This window comes from Phascolarctos cinereus, unplaced genomic scaffold, assembly GCF_003287225.1.
Source record: "Phascolarctos cinereus isolate Bilbo 61053 unplaced genomic scaffold, phaCin_HiC Scaffold_1;HRSCAF=81, whole genome shotgun sequence".
NCBI lineage: Eukaryota > Metazoa > Chordata > Mammalia > Diprotodontia > Phascolarctidae > Phascolarctos > Phascolarctos cinereus.
The window spans coordinates 229,061,840-229,083,114 of NW_027555514.1; the positions used below are offsets into that span (position 1 = coordinate 229,061,840).

The 21,275-nt window shown below is 38.6% G+C and overlaps 1 protein-coding gene across 2 annotated transcripts in view; it reads left to right on the plus strand.

The window, feature by feature from the left end:
- The first annotated feature begins 1,014 nt into the window (after window positions 1-1,014).
- XPOT (exportin for tRNA) overlaps window positions 1,015-21,275 on the plus strand; it is a 52,305-nt gene continuing 32,044 nt past the window's right edge. For both annotated transcript variants that reach the window (XM_078146127.1, XM_020990185.2), the window contains exons 1-9: window positions 1,015-1,106; window positions 5,114-5,247; window positions 9,017-9,099; window positions 10,773-10,829; window positions 14,061-14,130; window positions 15,446-15,664; window positions 17,765-17,949; window positions 18,044-18,212; window positions 20,215-20,451. In XM_078146127.1, the coding sequence (XP_078002253.1) occupies window positions 5,188-5,247; window positions 9,017-9,099; window positions 10,773-10,829; window positions 14,061-14,130; window positions 15,446-15,664; window positions 17,765-17,949; window positions 18,044-18,212; window positions 20,215-20,451 (1,080 nt within the window). In that variant the 5' untranslated portion in view covers window positions 1,015-1,106; window positions 5,114-5,187. The remainder of the gene's footprint in view (window positions 1,107-5,113; window positions 5,248-9,016; window positions 9,100-10,772; window positions 10,830-14,060; window positions 14,131-15,445; window positions 15,665-17,764; window positions 17,950-18,043; window positions 18,213-20,214; window positions 20,452-21,275) is intronic.

Below are 21,275 nucleotides of genomic sequence, written 5' to 3' on the forward strand. Positions count from 1 at the left end.
AGTAGGCGTTATTTTAATGCTTATTGACTTGACTTGCAAATCAATCACACAGATTGCTTAATATATGTTTCAGCAAATGTCTAATGCATGTGCATCTAATTGAATTTCCAGGATATTTGTCCCTTCTGTATCCATCTCTGTGAATTTCCATGAAATCTTCATGGAGCCCAACAGTGCATCAGTGGCCACGGAACAGAAAGACGTGCGCTCAAACCAGTTACCGCGGCTTCATTATGAGTTTGTAAAAGTCAGCCAACTGTACGCAGGCATGCGCTCAGCAGAGCTTGGGGGGGGGGGGAGTACCACATTTCCCAGAAGGCACGGCAGGCATGCGTTTACGAACCCGGGAGATCTGGGGGCTTGGGGAGGGGGGCGGCGGGGGGAAAAATACTACATTTCCCAGAAGGTGCACTGCTAGCATGAGCTTATGAACTCAGGCGGTCCGGGTCCTGGGGGAAGGCGGTGGAGGAGAATACTACATTTCCCAGAAGGCATAGCTGGCATTCGCTCATAAACTCGGGCGGTCCGGGGCCTGCGGGGAGGCAAGGGAAAATACTGTATTTCCAGAAGGTGCATTGCTGGCGTGGGCTTATGAACGCAGGCGGTCTGAGGACTGGGAGAAGCGGTAGAGGCGAATACTACATTTCCCAGAAGGCATCGCTGCCACGTAGTCAGCCACAGAGGACAGACTGGTGCACTTTCCTTTCTCCGCCCTGCACCCGCCTTCCCGGGACAACCGTAGTCCTTCGCTGCGTGGCATGCTGGGAGTCGTAGGCTTCCTCCGCCCCGCGGGCCACGATCGGGCCGCCCATGAGGTTGCCAGCGTTTGCCCGACCTGGGTTTCCGCGAGAAGAGCTCCTCGGAGCGGGAGCTGAGGAGGAGGCGGCGGCGTGGGGGGCGGCGGCGGCGGCGTGGGTGCTCCGAGGCTCGCGCGGCGCGCTCTCTCACCTTCCTGCCGCGGCGGTGACCCCGCCCGCTCGTCGGGCGCCACGCAGTAGGAGACTCGGAGGAGCTGCGCCGCCTCCCTTCCTCCGCTGCTCCATGGTGGCGACCAGCTCCCGGGGCTGACCAAGGCGCGGAGGGGATGGAGTGACCGGCCGGGGAAGGTGGGCTCGCCTCGCGGGAGCGGTCGGGGAGGGCCGGGGCAGGGGGTTCCCCTCCCCCGCCGCCCCGGGGGTCGGGGCTGTCACCCCCGGCCCATTTCATCCAGGCAGTGGGGCCGGGGGCTACCTGGTGGGTGTCGGTGGGTCGCCTCCCCCTCCCACGCGAGCAGCACGTGGAGCTCCCTCTGCCCCACCCGAGACTTGGGGGACTGAATTCCTCCGCTCTTGGAAGGGATCCCCCGAGGACTGGAGGGAGGGCGCCCTGTAAACATTCCACGCAGGGTCCTGGCTCTCTCTTAATGCTTTTTTCTCTCCTTTTTCTAATTTTTTTTGGCGTTAAGTAAGATGCTCTCGTAACCAGAAAAACGAGTACTGGGCCTCCGAAAGTGCTCATTAGTCGCCTGGGGTGGGGGAGGGAGGGGGGGCAGGGAAGACAGGAACACGCGGTTTGTGGTAGTCGCATCCAGGCAATTATAAACTTATCATTCTCATAATGATGGGATGTTTAAAAAAAAAAACAGTCCAAGATGACTTTAAGAACCTTCACCGCAGTATTGAAGGATTTCTATTTTTTTCTTCCCAAGGGATTTGGTTATTGATTAATGGATGAGATGCCAGTGAGTTTTTTAAAAGTGTCAGGGCTTTGTGGGTTAAATCTTGTTCAATATTAGCAGACAACAGTTTATACTTTATTATTATCACCTGCAACTTGGAAGTGATGTAGTATTTTACTGTAGTAACCACGAGGATTTTCTTCACCTTCCCTTCTTTTACCGGCCCCTCCAAAAAAATCGAGGGGGCGTTGAGTTTACACTTCCTAAATTTTATACATTTTTGGTGTATTTTGAGCTCTTGATTAGCCTTGTCGGTGAATTATTTTCATCGTTTAGGCAGCCAGATGTTCCTTGGAGTCAGAAAGACCTGAATTCAGTTCCAGCCTCAGAACACTAGCTGTGTGTGACCCTGGACTAGTCACCTAATAAATGATGAATGTTGGTTGGCTGAGGGACTTGAGCTCACTTAAGTTTCATTCTGTGTACAATGGGGATCATAATAGCACCTAACTTGATAAGGTTGCTGTGAAGATCAGTCAGAATAAACAGGCAAAGGGCATTGCAGCCCTTAAAGCCTATGTAAATGTTAGCAATTATTGCCTTTCAGGTAAGCACTGGCACTTGGGTCAAGCTGTTTCTTCCCCCTTTTTTAGGGGTTTCTCTGTGCCTTTTATAAAAGGCTAAGTGTACATCATTCTACTCTTGCTGCCGAATTTCTGGGGCTGTGGAAAGAATACTGAACTTAGTCATGGAATTCCCTGGATCTTCCACTTGTTGCCTGTGTGAGTTTTGGCAAGTCACTTTTCTCCTCTCTGGGCCTCAGTTTTCTCAAAAATCTGTAAAATGACAGGATTATACCAAATGATCTCCAAAGCTCCTTCCAGCTCTAAATCTAGAACTGACATCCTGTAATCCTATAAATAGATTACAAGTCATTTTCCCAAGATCACAAAATAAATGCAGCAGAAATGAAATGAGAATTTCAGTTTGCAAGCATTTTGCTGGCTTTTTCTTCTCATGATCCCATCTTAGCTTTAGATATAGAAGGACCTTGGAAGGTCATCCGGTCCACTCCTATCATTTTTCAGACAAGGAAACTGAGGCCTAGACAAGTTAGGTGATTTACCCAAAATAAACACAGATTAATCAGAGCTGGGATCCAAAGCTTGGTTATCTGACTCCAAATCCAGCACTCTTAACACTGTGCCTATATGCTTTCATGAGGGATCTATATTTCCTTCCCCCATTTTAAAGATAGACTGAAACTTAGATTTGCAGCAAAACGGCTTGGCCAGCAGGGTGTTGTGGAGCTAAGGCTCCCTTCTTCCCGATAGATAGAAGCCAATGATTTTAGCTTCACATTGCTTATGCATATCTGGCCTATTGTGATAAAGACCTCTACATCCTTTATAGTTCAGTTAAAGACTCATGGAAGTGGCTAACATAGGAAAATTATCAAAGTAATGGAAGGAAATCGAACCTTAGAGGTCATTTGAAGCCTAAATTCCCTTTCCAGTGTTCCCAACGAGTGATAGAATAGCCTCTGCCTGACCCACCTCCAGTTAATAGATAATCTTTTAGTGAACTGAAAGGAGATTTGGTTACTTGAGACAAAACTTAAGGCACATGATCCCTATCTATCCATTGATTCCTTTTTTTAAGTTAATGAAATAGATGAATTGAAGATATTTCAGTTATTTAAAGTGAATTTGGACTTCAAAAATGGAAATACTAGGTTGTCTGTGGGGACTGCATTTTTGAGCTTTGCTACTACAGAGTAAATTCAGAGTGCTTCTCGGCTTTTAGCTGCAGACAGTTGATACTTTGCCAAAAACTGGCTGCAAAGAGTTGATAGGCTTTTCAACACATGCCTAGTTCTGTAGTCTGTTCACGTGTTAATAATCGAGAAGTGGAGAGAAGCCCTCACCCAAGGTTTGTCTTCTCCTTTGATTCTTGTCCAAATAGCTCATCAACTTTGTTTCTCTACATTATTGAAGTGCTAGTAAGTGTATTTTCTTAACATTGACGTTGCCCTTTAGCCTTGTCCTGTTCCTGTGCTAGAGGAAGATCTCATTTCTGTAACTGAGAAGTGTGTCAGTCTTCGTAATTGTGAAAAAAGAAGTGATTCAGTATTCAAACCTTTTGGATCTTCAAATTAGAGGCGCCATCTTAGTGACATAATTATTTTAATGTTGCACTTTTTTTTTTTGCTTTACCTCTAGATTACTGACTAGCCTTTCTAGTCACTCACTAAACTATTAAAATTGATGGTTAGAATTACCTAAGTGGTATTTTAATAAGGAACTAAAAGATATGCTAACTGTAAGTTTTAAGAATTCAGATTCTGTGTGTTTTGTAAGTTTTTGTAAGACTTATATGACCACACTGAATTGCATTTATAGTATTATCTGATGGAGGAAAAACCATGAACAATTTCCAGTAGAGTTTTCTAAGTAGAATTAATTCCCCATTATCCAGGGGTTCTCCTATTTCTTTTTGTTTGACTGCTCGTGAACATCTCTACCAGGAAATGAAATGCAACAGATCATGCTCACTCTTTGTCAACCACTCTGATTAAAAGGTTTGGGATTTGAGTGTCTGGTAGAGAAATATGTGGTTTTAACTCTTGAATTGCTCACAGGTTTAGAGCTGGGAGTCATCCAGCCCAGCCTCCCTCATTTTGCAAGGGAGGAAGCTGTGTTTTGGAGAGGTTAATTGTTGTCCTGCCCTCAGGTCAGACAGGTAGTGAGAAACCCTGGGACTCTCCAGCCAAGCCCTCTGCCTCCATATTCCTAGTTCAGGGATAGTGGGTGGCAGGGTTGTGTAATGATAGACACTTGATAGAGCCAGTTAGGGTTTACACAATTTAACATTTAATCCTTCCAATAACCAGATGAGGTGGTATAGGATATTGTCTCCATTTACAGGTGAAAAAGCTAAATCTCAGATTTAAATGACTTTCCCCAGCCATGCTGCTAATGTGTGGCAGGTCCAGGATTCAAATCTTCTGATTTGGAACCCTGAATTTTTTTCACTGTACTATAGTTTTTGTGAAAATATCAAGAATAAACTACCAGGTTACTGTAGTTATTGGGTGGAGTTATAGGAAATACCAGAGAGCTGCCATCTATAATGTGTTTACATTTCCTTATAACCTATCTTGGAAAAACAAAGCGATTTAGAATTATCTGTTGATTTTTATAAATTAAACCAAGAATTAGGGACTTCCTCTTAAAATTTGATTATTCTAGTTTAATGTAAACCTGCATCTTTGTTCGTAGAAACAAAGGACTCTTAATAAAAATTCCATGTATACGCTTTCATTTTCAAAGATTTTTTTGCACAATTTTTGACCACTATAAGTTACATTTAATTAATTTATAAAGCATTTAATTCCTTTGACGAGCATCTTTTTTGCATATAAATATTGTTTCAATTTTTTTTTATTGTCTGCAGATGTTTGTGAATTCTACTGTTCCACCAGAGGGCAAGCCTAATAAGATTTGGAAACTCGGAGTATAGCAGCAGGCATGGATGAACAGGCCCTCTTAGGGCTAAATCCCAATGCTGATTCAGATTACAGACAAAGGGTATGTTAAATTTGTCTGATTTTTTTCTTAACTAAGTGTTACAGTACAACATAATTGTGGATGCTGTTAGATAATTGAAGATTAGACTAATCTTTTATTATATAGTACTGTCTTATTCATGTAAATAATAATGAATATTTGTGCAGAAAACTCTTAATACTGACCAAGATGCTTTGACATCTGCTTCATTGGGAGTGCTGAAGTAAAACCATGACTTGTCCTTTTAAATGAATGCATAAAGATTTACATGAAGGTGTAGGAATTTAAACTTTACTGGAAGACAGGGCATTAATGATATTGCATCCTTTATTTTTTTCTGTTTAAGATTGCAACCTGTTAAATTGTTAAAGGTAGAAAGGGACCCTTCCATAGCTGAAGCGCTTTCTCTTCCATGTTTAACCAGGTCTATAGAATCACTTAATTGCTGCATATCTAATACATCTAATATTTTTGGTAAAGTTTATCTCATTAGTGTCCTTCAAATACAATCGATAAGATGATTTAAAATAAATACGTATCTTGGTATATCAGTATTCAACAGAAAGTAGAATTTGACATAAAGTAGTTTTGTCTTGGACTCTATCCTAAGAAACTTAGTTATTGAAGCACCTCAAAGGTGGTGTCAGCTGTAAAATGGTTCTTTGATGTGACTCCAAAGGGTAATATAATAATGAGGTGGTATTGTGTTAGGAAACTTAATCATCTAATAGAGTTGTTTTAAGTAATCCAAACTATAAGTTAATTGTGAATGCAAACATGATACAAAAAAGCCTTAAGAACAACTGTAATTAATTTTTTAAAGCCTTCAGGCCTTTTGAAGCTTAGGCTACGTGGGAGAAAAGAGGGACTTCTTTCCCACTCCTCCTCTCTTTTTCTTCTTTCTGTTTCCAGTTGGTATGGGTGGCACCATAAGCACAGGGTATTTAATAACTACAGCCAGCTAAGTAACACTAATTAATCTTATTCTGGTCACATTTTGGTCCTCTTCTTGAACAGATGTCTCTTTTTCCTTACTTTTTAAAATACAGCAGAGCTTGCATGTAAGCTGCCCAGTGAAATTTTCAATAGGCTAATTGGGGATTCCTCCACTGATGTCCTCGTTAAAGGCTCAAGTGGCCCTGGGTTTCTTAGTGGCTGTCCCAGCGAGTACAGGCTGTGGCAGTTCTTAACTAAGCTCGAGATGCTTGAGGCACAGACTAGCTAAATTGAGAGAGTTTCCTTATCAGAAGTTGATCACTGTTTTGTTTGGCCATAGCAGTGCTTGGAATCGGCGGGGTAGAAGAGTTGTGGTTTGCTTTAGAGAGAGTACCTACATTGGGGAAAGTGCAGATCATTTGAAAAGAAAGGAGATAGCAATTACTTTCCTGATCAGTGCTTCACAGGACTAGTTATCACTTAAGAATCACAGGAGATTAATAGAAATCCAAATTTAAAATGTCTTCTGGATCCCAGATTACACACTGTATGAAAACTCTTATTAAGAAATTGCATACAATTCTGTATTCTAGAATTAAATGGAAAAAGATGGAGAAGTAAAAGAGAGTTTCTGGTTGAAAATGATTACAAGATACTTGCAGTCTAGACCACAAAAGTCAGTGAAAGGAATTATAGAAACTCATTTCTTTACTTCAGTCTCATTGCAGTAATTTGTCATGTTCAACTTTTAGACCCTATTTAGGGTTTGGTTTTCTTTTTTTTTTCCCACTTAAGATTTATTTAATCTGCTTAATTAGATTTTTTTTTTATCATTGCATCAGTCAACTTATACCCACCCCCTGTCTATGTATGCCCCTTTAAAATGGTATAATAACAATATAGTTCTCAAGAGTTACAAATGTCATCTTCCCTTGTAGGGATGTGTAATATTTAGGGTTTCTTGGCAGAGATACTGGAGTGGTTTGTCATTTCCTTCTCCAGCTCATCTTGCATATGAGAAAACTGAGGCAAACAGGATTAAGTGATTTGCCCAGGGTCACACAGCTAGTAAATCTCTAAGGCCAGATTTGAACTCGGGAAGGTATCTTCATGACTCCAGTCTTAGTGCTCTGTGCACTTCAGCACCTAGCTGCCCAAGCCATCTCATTGTCTATTTCAGCATTTTTGAAGGGGAGAGGAGGAGGCAAGGGGTTACATACAGTAAATCATAGGGTTGTGAACTTAGAACTGAAAGAGAAGAAGGCCATTGAGTCCAAACTCCTCATTTTACAGATGAGTTGCTGGGGCCCACAGATTAAGTGACAACCTAAGGTGACAGGCCTGGAGTCAGAACAAGATCTTCTAACTACAGCGTGGTCCGCATTCCATACCTTGTCTGTCCAGATGACTTGAGTTTTCTCAAGAATGATAGTAATTGACCTGATTGAGCTGCCATGTAGGGAGAGTGAAGCAGTAAGGTATGGCTAGAAGAGAGCTCTGTGGGAAGTTTGTGACTTCACTGTGCCTCTCAAAAAAAAAAAAAAGAACATAAAGATAGGATTGGATGGTAAGAGCAAAGAAAAAGTCATAAGTTAAACAAGGAAATATTTTGTCAGATCACTTTAAGAAATTCTAGAATACCTTTTTGTGTTGCCTGTCTTATACATCATCATCTGGAAAGATGGCTGACAACTTCAGCTGTTTGAATTTTATGGCTCCAGAACAGCCAGATGATCGGAGTTTGCTAAGGTCTCTGCCTGTAATGAGTTAAAGGGTCATTTTATCAAGTAGCATTCATTGAGTCTCTTGCTTTCACATGATGCTTTGTGCTATAAATTGAATTGATGGTGGTGCTCTTTGAAAACAACAATATCACACAGTATATAAAATGATACCAACTCACATTTGTACAAGACAAAGATATTAGTGGCAAATCTTTGTTATGGTATTTTATTTTAATTATTCCAGAATTTCTTTCCCACAATCAGATTTTAAAATCATGTTTCTAGTCCCCTTTCCCAGCTGCTCTTTGGAGCAAGTGTCACAAAGTGTGAAACTTGTTGCCATGCACTCTGTCCATATGTTTGTGTGAAATGTGGTTGATTTAAAGCTCTGGCTTAGAGCATCCCAAGTTTTGCTCCTGAGTTATCAGAGGAGAAGGAATTCCTTTCTTGCAGCTTGAGAGTGGGAAAACAGACTTGGTTCTGGTGATCCATAGAGCTGGCATCAACAACATACCCAAGACCAGGCCCTGAACAACACTTCCATGTCCCAAGTCAGTGCCTGAAAGGACAGACTTTGCTCTTTAAAGATATTCTAAACTAAAGCTTTGATCATTGAAAGATAGTTGGCACTCAGTAGGAACACCTCCCAGATTCTGTATTTTCTAGAGTTTTAATTTTTTTTCTAGAGAGTTAACATGTTTTATTGACAAAATACATTTCCTCTTCTATCCTATGATAGCTCAGATGATACACTATAAGATATTTTATTCTCTCTTTAGTACTGATATCTTATTAACTTGATGTATTCTGTTCAAAACTCTTAGGTCACAAAAAGGGCTAAGATTTCAAACTGAAGCTTATTAGTGGTAAAGTTTAGGAGAGATATGACTGTTATTATTCTGAACACATCCATTTTTATTTTAAACTTGTGAATTATAAAATTAGGTATTTAGATTTTGATAAAATTGGGTAGCAAATTGGTGCCTGGGAAATTGTAATGAATGCTAATTCATTATTAATTAGGTAATGTTTGCTGAATTTTTGTTTTGAAACTAGTGGGACACTAATCTTGTTTAATTCTAAGTGAATTTTTCTTTTCTTTTCTTTTCTTTTTTTTTTTTTGGTTGTAGGCACTGGCCTATTTTGAACAGTTAAAGATTTCCCCAGATGGCTGGCAGGTGTGTGCAGAAGCTCTGGCCCAAAGGACATACAGGTAATTAAAACATAATAATTCTCAGAAGAATTTGAACTTTAACCTAACTAAATTTAAGAAGGTAATCAAATGACTTCATATGTAACCATTAAATAGGAACACTGAAGAACAAGTTAACAATCTGAAGACTCTTCCATATATAATTCCAAATTCTAGGGTGTGTTTTTTTTTTTACATGGAATAGACTGTAGGCATAGGTGGTGTTGCTCTTCAATTAAAAATCCTACGTTATTTCAGTTTTTGAGTTAGAAATATTGTAGGTCTTGCAGCAACTCATGGAAAAGGTTTAATTGATTCAGTTAAGGAGGGAAACACTAATATCTGATATTGGGAACAAATATTGGTTAACATTTTAAAATGTAATTAAAGTAGAATAATAGATTTAGAACTGTAGAGGATCTTATATTTCATCTAGTCAACTTCCCCCCCATTTTACAGGTGAGAGAAAATGAGTCATATAGATAGTAAATGTCAGAGCTGGGGTTTGAGACCTCTTCAGATCCAACACATATTTTCTACCATGTAGTGTATGTTTTTTGAAGAAGCATTTAAATAGTGATTTAGGGCACAACCACCTGGCATAAGGCTAGCTCCTGTGGTCACAAGAGAGCAGATGCTACTAAAAGAATCCTGCTGGAGCCAGATTACAGAGTAATTTGGGAACGCTTAACAAATTAAATACAGATACAATACAACCTAGATAATGTTAGTTTGTGGTTTTCTGCGTAGGTATGAATATAGCTGCTGCTGTGGAGCAAGGATTCTTAACTTTTGTCTGATGAAAACTGTCAACCCTATCTTAGGTTAATGTTTTTAAATGCATAAAGGAAACCAATCATATTGAAATATAGTTATCAGACTATTAAAACATTCATGCACACTGTCTTTAATATCAAATGCTCTTGTGCTAAAGGGAGGTCTCACATTTGACTCAGCTTTGGAGATTAAAATGTTCACGCCTACCTATATCCATAAACCCACCTGTCCTAGAAGTGCAAGCTGTCGGGAGAGGGCAGGAGCAGTCCTGACAGGAGGATGTGGTTGTCTCATCAGCTTATACCACTGCATTCTTTTGTTCCAGTTTTGTCACTTGACTTTATAAACGCAGCAATGTTTTGGGGACCATCACCCTCCTTGATTTTATTAGCAGCAGAATTTCATTTACTTAGTGAGGGCAGGGATGTGAGTAGGGAGGCTAGAGCTGCCACCAAGTGACTTAGCCTACCATCTCCAGGTTTCCCAGCGTAGAGCGCTCTACTTCTAGAGACCTAGTGGTTTTAGTATTTTAAGATAGTTCTTACTTGTCAAGGCCTTTTTGCTTATCAAATATAAGCTGAAACATGTTTTGATTGTTCCATGTTTATTAAACTAATAGGAGAAATTTTTTTGGGGGGGAGGGGTATGAGTAGTATTTTAGAATTCTGGTTAGCTTGTGTGATAAAATAAGTTAAATGTAAAACTAAAAGAATATTTTTAAAAGCCCAGTGTTTTTAACTGGTTAGTTGGTGATATTGGTGCCTCGTATTTTCTATTAATCCTTCTATTTACCAAATTCATTAATATCGTGAGAGTCAAGGGTAGGTTTTACTGTTAAATGTGGTGAGAATTTTGTTATTTTTTTTGTTTTGGTCCTTATTCTAATTCTTTTTTCTTTTTTCTTTTTTTTTTTCCAGTGATGATCACGTCAAGTTTTTCTGCTTTCAGGTTCTAGAACATCAAATAAAATTCAAGTGAGAAATTTTTCCTTCCTCCATCCCCCTTTAACATTAAGATCTACATGGGAAAATAGGTTTTATTTTTTATGTACCTTGTGATAAAATTTATCATTTGTTAGGTGTTCTTCAGAGAATTAGAACACAAATTGGCATAATTAGTGCAGTGACAAATTAGTTTTCTTTATTTTTAGTTTTCACCATTCACTTCCATAAGATTTTGAGTTTTAAATGTTCTCCTCCTTTCTCTTCCTCTCCCCCTCCCCAAGATGGTGTGCAGTCTGATATAGATTCTACTTATACATTCATATTAAGCATATTTTCACTTTAGTCGTGGTCCAAAGAAGAATTAGAGCTAATGGATCGAGGAATCATGAGAAAGAAGAAACAAAACAACAAAAGAAAAGGAGAACAAATAGTATGCTTTTATCTGCATTCAGACTCCGTAATTCTTTCTCTGGATATGGATAGCATTTTCCATCATGAGTCTTTTGGAGTTGTCTTAGATCCTTGTATTGCTGAAAAGAGCTAAGTCCATCAAAGTTAGTCATCTAGCACCGTGGCTGTTACTGTGTAAAATGTTCTCCTGATTCTGCTCATTTCACTCAGCATCAGTTCATAAAAGTCTTTTCAGTTTTTTCTAAATTCAGCCTGCTCATCATGTCTTATAGCACAACAGTATTCCATTACATTCGTATACCACAACTTGTTCAGCCATTCCTCAATTGATGGGCATACCCTCAATTTCCAATTCTTGGCCACCACAAAAAGAGCTGCTATAAATATTTTTGTATATGTGGGTCCTTTTCCCATTTGTATGATCTCTTTAGGTTATCTAAAAGACCTAGAAGTGGTATTGCTGGGTCAAAGGGTGTGCACAATTTTATAGCCCTTTGGACATAGTTCCAAATTGCTCTCCAGAATGGTTGGATCGGTTCACTACTCCACCAACAATGCATTAGTGTTCCAATTTTCCCACATCTCGAACGTTTGTCATTTTCCTGTTTGTTGTGTTAACCAATCTGATAGGTGTGATGTGCTATCAGAGTTGTTTTGATTTGCATTTCTCTAATCAATAGTGATTTAGAGTCTTTTTTCATGTGACTATAGATAGCTTTAATTTTTTTCCTCTGAAAACTGCCTGTTCCTATCCTTTGACCATTTATCAGTTGGGGAATGACTTGTATTCTTTTAAATTTGACTCAGTTCTCTAAATATTTTAAAAATGAGTCCTTTCTTTCAGAGACACTGGCTGTAAAAATAGTTTCCCAGCTTTGTGTTTCCCTTCTAATCTTGGTTGCATTGGCTTTGTTTGTACAAAAATTTTGATTTAATGTAATCAAAATCACATTAGTTTTCCTAGGGCCATGGCTTCTGATTTTGCTTCTGCCATGACTCCTCAGTTTTGAAGATGGTTCACCTAGTCTTTTAGTGAACTATAGATCTCCACGCAATCACATATATCTGATTTCTAGTTGCATAATAAGTTTAAAGGGACTCCTTAAAAGTTGCAAGAGGTGCCAATTTGAACTGTTATATCAGACATAAAATATCTTATGAGAGTCTTTAGTGTATTAAATTTGGTCAAAATCCATCAACTTCATATTCACAGGATCTAGATCTAGAAACCATTGTCCAACTCCCTAATTGAACAGAGGAGGAAATAGAAGCTTATAAAGGCACTTTGCTTATTTCTCTCACAGTGAAAGAGTCGGGATTCAAACCCAAGTCTTCTGACTCCCAGTCCAAGGCCATTTCGGAAATATGAGGATCCTCTTCCTACCCAGTCTTGGGAGTGGTGAAGAGAGCACTTTTGTAAACCTGTAGAACTGTGAACTGTGACTACCACTGAGTTAGGGAGCAAAATACCTTTTTAGTCAACTATAGACAAACCTCTCAAAGCAAAATATCTATTTCAGTGAGAAACAGGAGAAGGTGAATTCAAGAGTATCTTCAAAATATATTTTTAGAAACTAGAACAAGATATTGCCAATTTCCTGTTACAGAAACTAAATATACAGAGATAGTAAAGAGGATACATAGCAGTGCACGCACACGAAAGGGAAATGATGTCTGTGAATTACCATTGTTCATATTCAGTTCTTGCCTGCTTATCTCCCCTTTATATAAAGCATTTTAGACAACTTAGTGCTTTAGAACTATGTCACAAATTGAGCCTAAAGTCAAAGGCTTAAGGTCAAGTTAGATAATAATCAAATCCCATTAATTTATTTGATCACTGTCAGTTGCCTATTCGTGTTTACTTTGTAATTTAGCAAGGAGAGAAAGAATAGAAATTTTGGATTAAGAAAATATGTACTGGTCTATGCTTTTAAAACATTTAAGACTTCAGATAAATTAACAGAAGAGTTTTTAATGTTTTATACAGTTGACTAAATAGCTTAAGGTAAAGTTTTTCTTAAAATTTCTGGTTCCTTGAGTCTTGAGACATTTCATTGTTCTGGGGTTATTGCATATCTACTTAGATATGTAGTATCTAAGATATTTATGTATCTAGGATAAAGGGGATTCAAGAAATTAGCCTGAAAGAGAGAGGTGAGGAAAGATGATGATACACGTGCACTCCTGCCAAGGTGGTGGGGGGGGGTGGCGGCAGCAGGGGGATGGTGTGAAAGTTATTCTGGTATGACAGAAGTGAGAGGTGAAGGGTGATGGATGAGAAGGGCTAATAGGACAGAGTTGGGAGAAAGCCTGTGTGTATGTGTGAGAGAACAGGGACCAATGGGGGGGGGAGAAGGGATGGCATTTTGTTGTAAGGTAGATGCTAGAAGAAGGATTTTTTGTGACTAGGACAAAGGGAGAGGAGTCCAGGCCCACTGCTTTCACTGCACTGTGGCAGACCTGTGATCTGTTCAGATCTGAAGACACAGGGCTCCGCATAACATGTTGGCTTTATGAATTGTGAACTTTATATTGAATGACAAGCATTTTCTTGGAAATGAATTGCTTCACCAGTTATGGTAGAATAGCCCATTGAGCCTTTGAAGACTTGTTTAATAATGACTGATGTTTATAGAGAGCTTGCTTTATATTATTGGCTTTGATCTTCCCAACCACTCTAGTTATTTCCGTTGATAAATGAGAAAGGCCCAGAAGTTGCATGACTTGCCCATGGTCCTTAGCTACTAAGTGTCCGGGGCAGAATTCCAGGCCAGATCTCTTCTGGCTCCAAGATCCAGTGCTCTTTCTACTCCATCAGGTGCCTCACTTTTTATTCTTATGTTTCAGGTATTCAGAACTCACTGCAGCTCAACAACAGCTCATTAGGGAGACTCTTATAACTTGGCTACAAGCTCAGGTAAGGTAGTAACAGCAACAAGGGTTTCCCACCTTCATTCACAGCACAAACCACTAAATCTTTAGGCAGTTATGTGTTCTTGGAGTTGCATATTTTTCCATTGAGGACTGTTGGTAAAAGAACTGACTTTGATCTAAATGAATGTTCAGAAATGTTCAGTTCTTTTGAAAGAAGAGGGAAGATGGAAGAAAAAACCTCTATAACTACTTTTGAAATTTTATGGAAGATAAGATTTTCTACATTTTAATTTCAAATTAGACTCCTAGCCCATGTCCTCTAAATATCGTATGTCCCAACAATTCTTGCTTTTTCAACTGAAGCAGCCAGATGAGTGTCAGTGCTTGGAAGTTTCTACTTAAAGCGGTCCAGCTGTCCCCCAGGTTCCATGGGGCTTTGACGTACACGTTTTACTGCTTAAGTCCACAAAGACATTTACTAAAATTTTGTAGCATAGTTGAGATGTTGACAGCATGGTATGGGAAGACCTGAGCCAATGCTTATATTGATTGAAACTCAAGTGTGTTTTCAGGTTGGCAGTTTGAAGAGAAAGGGGAAAGAAATGAGGGGCTTTTTCACTGTAGTTTCTAGGTGGTTAAATGAATTTAAATAAACCATATTACACGATGTGAATGTGATCTAGCATTGGTCACATGCCAAGCTAAATGAGTAATTTGTAGTTTAGGTAAATTTAGAGGAGTTTTTGATAAGTTCATAAAAGTTGAGGCATCAGTATTTCTTTCCTAAAGTGTCTTATTCAGAGGACCTGAGAAGTAAAGCAAAAAAGGATCTCATATACATGGAGAGTTCTTTTTTGGCCTGTTTTAGGTAATCTCATATATTCAAAGCAGTTGTGTAAAGGGAAGACTTTGAGATGCTTATTTCAATTACCTAGTAATTAAGGAAAATTTTGAATATTTTCATAGGATAAAACCATAGAAACTATTTAGAATTCCTTTTGTGGCCCTTGCATAGCTGGAGGCAAGGCAGATAATAACTTCTTGCCCTGTTATTTCTACTTTCCCTTTGCCGTGCCCCCAAGTTTTGTTTTTTGACTAGCCCTTTAAACATCAGTACTAATTGTTAAGCACATTTCAACCTAGCAGCATGTTGATCTGGCCTATGTTTTGGGGATGATGCATGATTTTTTGTTGAATAAATTAATGTTCTCAGAGCGATTTACACATCAGATCCAGTGAAGAGTTAGATGAAGATGAAACAAGTTTTACATTCTTAAACTAGATAAATTATGGAAGCAGCTTATGCTGCAAACATTACTGAACTTGTATCATGCTCAGAATGTTTCTGCTTCTTTTAGATGCTAAATCCCCAGCCGGAGAAGACTTTCATTCGAAACAAAGCAGCACAAGTCTTCGCATTACTTTTTGTTACAGAGTATCTCACTAAATGGCCCAAGTATTTTTTTGATATTCTGTCAGTAGTGGACCTTAACCCAAGAGGAGTAGATTTATACCTCAGAATCCTCATGGCTATTGATGCAGAATTGGTGGATCGGGATGTAGTGCATACATCGGAGGCAAGTAACTTAACAACATTGATTTTTAGCTTTATATGGATTTTGTTTATAGTGAAATGGGCATAGCTTTATCTTGTTTACAGTGGAAGATAAGAAAAGATACAAAATTGCTGTTAAGTGTAGTCCATTTTTGACAAAGTAACATTTTAAAGTGTAGTCCTAAGTTTACTATATGCTTTTCTTTGTAAAGTGGTTTTTTAAAAAATCAGATAGTATGTAACTTGATGCTTTGAATGTTAACAGTCTAGATTATGAAATATATTGTGTTAGTTCAAATACAGAATCTGACTTTTTCTCCAAATATGTCTTGTACAAAACTTAATATGTGGCTTGTAGTCATGGTGTCAGTACTGAAGAGTCAGCTGTAGTAGCAGTAATGGCAACAGTTTCTCTCCCAGCATACACATATGCTGGAGAAATCTGTGTTTTGTACTCTTTCTGCTGATGTATCAAGGTAAGGTTGGAAGTTTCCTCTGGTTTGCATGTTTGGTGAGTGTCTGTTTCAACCCCAAGTTTCTTGAAGACATGGATCTCATGGCAAACTCTACTCCCTGTGCCTGTGTCATTCATTTAATATTTGAATATGTACACTATATTATGATAAGGCCTGTAACGCATACATAGAAGGATGAAATGACACCTGACCTCGTGAAATTTAAAATCTCAGCATAAATAAGGTATAAATATAATGTAAGATTGAATTGAATGGTTTCATAGAAGTGTGCTGGTAAGGTATAACATGAAATTAGATTTGAAATGGCATCCATCGTTGGGAAAGAAGTGTTTGTAGAGTATCTGCTGTGTGCCAGGTGCCATGCTTTACCATTATTCTCATTTGATCCTCAACAACCCTGTGAAGTAGGTTCTGGTATTATTCCCATTTTATAGATGAGGAAACTAGGGCACACAGATGAAGGGACTTGTCCAGGGTCACACAGCAAGTTAGTGCCAGAAACCACATTTAAACTGAAGACTTTGTGGGTTCAGGCCCTGAGCTCTTCTCTTAGCCTGGTCTTCCCACCTGTGGGCCAAGCACTTTGGGGTATACCAGACATTGTCATTGTAACCTTTATTCCCATCAAAGTATACAGCAACTATCGTCATGTGGGATATTTAGAAAAGGATCCTCCTCAAGGGGTTTGGGAAGCAGTGGTCACTGTTCTCCATTGAAATGGAAGGCGTGCTGGATTTTGATTTAGAGAATGTGAGTTTGTCACTTGTGTGGCCGAGGACAAGTCACTTAGGGACTCTGAACCGTGATTTGTTCAGTGTGGCGGTTGGCCCAGAGCAGAGGTATCACAGTCCTGAGTGCAGCCTGAACCTATAAATAAACAGACATTCAAACATAGATAATGTGAATGTGCACCCACGGGGATCCTGATGTATGGTGTAGTGATGCCTTCCCTCCTCCCCAATTCGTATTTGAATTTGACAGTGCTGGACTAGAGGACCTACAAGGTCCCTCCTAGCTCCAAGTCTAGGATCTCATGATTTCATAGGCTTTCCCCCCCTTTATTGTAAGTGCTATTATACAACAGAAAACCTTAGCCCAAATGTACAGGGTTAAAGTAATTTTAACTTGGTTTATTTACAGCTTTTCTGCTCTACAATCACACTTTGAGTTCTGAATGATGTATATTTATGGTTTATAGAGTCTGGCACTGAGAAATAGAAAGAAAGAGAATTAGAGCACCTGTGGCTAAACAGCTGATAAATAAGAAAAACAGTGCTGGGGAGTCTGTCAAAATAACTTCAAAGCCTTTTTTAAAAAAAATTTTTAACAGGGATTTTCGAAGCCTATTTTTCAAGAAATATATTTGTATTTTGTTAAATATTTCTCAATTACTTTTGAAAAGTTTAACATTTATTTTTTAAAAATTTTGTGGTCCAGATTCCCTCCCTCCCTCCCCCTTGTGATATCAGTTGTACATGAGAAGTTATGCAGAGCATATTTTCACATTAGCCATATTCAAAGCTTCATCTCAAAAGATAGAAAATTAACCAGAAAATATACGATGTAAATTTGAAATTTTATCGTATGAAGACATGAATAGATGTAGACAGTTTTATAACTTGATGGCTGAAATGTTTTTGTTCCAGGAGGCTCGTAGGAATACGTTAATAAAAGATACCATGAGGGAACAGTGCATTCCAAATCTGGTGGAATCATGGTACCAAATCTTACAAAATTATCAGTATACTAATTCAGAGGTAACATGCCAGTGCCTTGAAGTAGTTGGGGCCTATGTCTCGTGGATAGACTTGACCCTGATAGCCAATGATAGGTAAGTCATTTATTCTTTTTTTATATGCATGGTTTAAAAAATGGTTTTTGAGTCCTGAATTTGTGTGTGTCCTAACCATGTTATACTTCTTCAGGTTTATAAATATGCTGCTAGGTCATATGTCAGTGGAAGTTCTCCGTGAGGAAGCGTGTGACTGTTTGTTTGAAATTGTAAATAAGGGAATGGACCCAATTGATAAAATGAAGCTAGTGGAATCCTTATGTCAAGTGTTACAGTCTGCTGGGTTTTTCAGCATTGAACAGGTCAGTAAGATGACTTGAAACTTAATTGTAATGGGTGGGCCTGCTTGGGACAGGAATGAAATCTAGTGTTTGTAGCTGTAAAGAAATGCTGTGTCCAAAGGGTCCCAGTGACAGCTGCAGGCTCACCCTTGAGCCGTACCATCAATCCAACATGCATTTGACTTCCATACAGCCATAATTATAACTAGGAAACAAACTTACACGGATGTTGACAAAACAAATGCGCGGAACATCTAGAAACTCCATTTAATTGGAGCTATTTAGTCTCAGTCCTAACAAAGCAAGTGCTTTCTAAACAATTCCATTTTCCGAGGAAGTCTGTCTGTTCTTAAGCAGGTGCTTAAAAATCATCAAGAAACCTTGCCGATCTCTGTCATAGAAATAGAGGCTAGATGATTTTATTGGTGATAGGGAACTTCCAGGTGAGGAAACTCCCTCTGCCAGTGCATGTCAGCATCTCCTCGGCAACTCAAGGCCTGAGATCCCGAGAGAAGTGAAGTGTGACTGAAACCTGTTGTCCATTGTGTCATGCTGCCTTTCATGCTAGATGGTGTCAGGGTTATTGGAGGAGATGCTAGATTTTAAAATGTTCTTTTTTTTAAACATAAAATTTATATAAATTATAAAATATTTTATAAAATTTATGTAAAATTTTTTTATAAAATTATAATTTTATTTCATTTGTATATTTATTTCAGTATATAAATACCAGCTATTGTTATTGCTTTATCTGCTAATCCTATTCATTTTGTTTTATAAATTTAGAAACTTTTTGTTTTATACATTTAGAAACTTCTTTTTCTTTTTTTGGTTGGGGTTGGGGTTAAGTGACTTCCCCAGGGTCACACAGCTAGTAAGTGGCAAATGTCTGAGGTTGAATTTGAATTTGGGTCCTTCTCACTCCAAGGCCAGCGCACTCTATTGCACCACCTAGCTGCCCCTAAAACATTCTTTAATGCTTTAGATTTGACAAGCTGGAAAAACTTTTAATTCTGTGCTTATTGATAGATGCCTTGCTAAATGTAAAGAAGCCTTGGTTGCCAGATTGGCCACAAGGTCTTCTGACTATCTATCTGTTTGTTTATTTATGGCCACAGCAGCTAATAAACAGTTTTAGGTCGAGGGCTGTAATCCTCATTACTTGAGGGAGATTGTTGAATAACTGAAATACCAATTTTGTAAATCATAATTGTTAAGCTATTTTAATTTAGTTTTAAAGAGGTGGTGAAAAAATAACATTGTTTTTGGTGCTAAAAACAGTGGGCCTATTTCAAAGGGTATTTCTAAATCAAAAAATTTTTCAGCTCTATAATTTTACCTTTCCTTTCAGGCCTTCCTATTGTACTTGGAAAAGTGGTCTTAATTCACCTTTGGTGAATTGGTGGTTTGGTGTCATTTGTGTTGAAGGGATGAGTCTTTTCATTGCTTATAAGAAGTTGTAGAATTCTTATGCAAGTTTTCTAAATTGAAAATACTCATTAATGACAAAATATTAACTTTTTTAACTTTTAAAAGTTTTTCCCAGAGACATTAAGTTTTGTATATTAAGAGGCTTATAGGAGGTAAATAATGTTTAACAACATTTATAAAACATCCTAAATACTATAATAATGCTACAAAGTTATTTCTCATCCTTCTCATATTCATTGTTCCTCCTGGCACTTACTACTTCTGTTTTTACTAGTAACTGAATAGTTATTCTCTGATCATTAAAATGACCTAAAATGATGAAAATAGAACACTAATGGATAGAGAAAAATGTTTATAAGATAGCAGTTTTCCCAGAACATTTAGATTCATTTTTAATAAGATACAGAAACCAGAAACTTTAACTTATTAGTGATGCTTATGCTCTGAAAGAAATTTGTAGTTATTTTTTAAAGCAGTATGTTGCTGATGCTTTAGTTTTTAAAAATTGGTACTGTGTTTAGGATAACTTTTTTATTGGTGCTTTGAATTATATGTAATAAATTATGTTAATGATCTCATTAATTGCTTTCAGGAAGAAGATGTGGACTTCTTAGCCAGATTTTCTAAGCTAGTAAATGGAATGGGGCAGTCACTGATCGTCAGCTGGACTAAACTGGTTAAGAATGGGGACATGAAGAACGCTCAAGAGGCACTACAGGCTATTGAAACAAAAGTGGCTCTAATGTTACAGCTCCTAATTCATGAGGATGATGATATTTCTTCGAACATTATTGGATTTTGTTATGATTACCTTCACATTTTGAAACAAGTAAGATGATGCTGTTTCAAAAATAGTTCTGTGCCAACGTAATTATCACGTTTTAATTTTAGACTTTGAAATATTAGTGTCTCTTGTGATAGAGTCCTATCAAACATGGCTTATTTGGGGCAGCTAGGTGGTGCAATGGATAGACCACTGGTCTTGGAGTCTGGAGGACCTGAGTTCAAATCCAGCCTCATACACAACACTCACTAGCTGTGTGACTATGGGCAAGTCACTTAACTGCAATTGCCCCCCCCCCAAAACCAAACATGGCTTGTTTGAATGCCAATGAACAATAGGTTAGTTCTTCAATCTGTCTGTGATCTGATTGATGTGGTTTCTCACTCTAACAGTACAAATCTTAATGCATCTATTCCTTTCATTCTCTTTAACTTGTCTTTGTCCTCCCATAAATCATACGCATTGGGTCAGTTCCATATGCCCTGAAAAATAATTACTTTATGTAGCCTGAGGTTGCATGGTCTGTGAGGAATATTGTTAGTCCTAACATTCTAAAGTTTTGTAGGTCAAGTCAGTGAGCATTTATCAAGTGCTTACTATGTGCCAGGCATGGCACTAAGCACTGGGAACACAAAAACAGACAGTCCCTGCCCTGAAGAAGCTTACATTCTAAGGAGGAGGACAGCACATAGGGGAAGGAAAAGAGAATAACCTCAAGGGAGCATAGTAGTGAAGACACAGCACGGAGAGGAATGAAGACTTGTCTCGCTTGGGCATCCTCCTTGAAATGGAGATTCCTGGGATCAGTCAGCCAATCAGAGGAAGAGGTTCCTGGGTGGAGGGTTCTTCCAAGGGAAAGAGCTCCATTC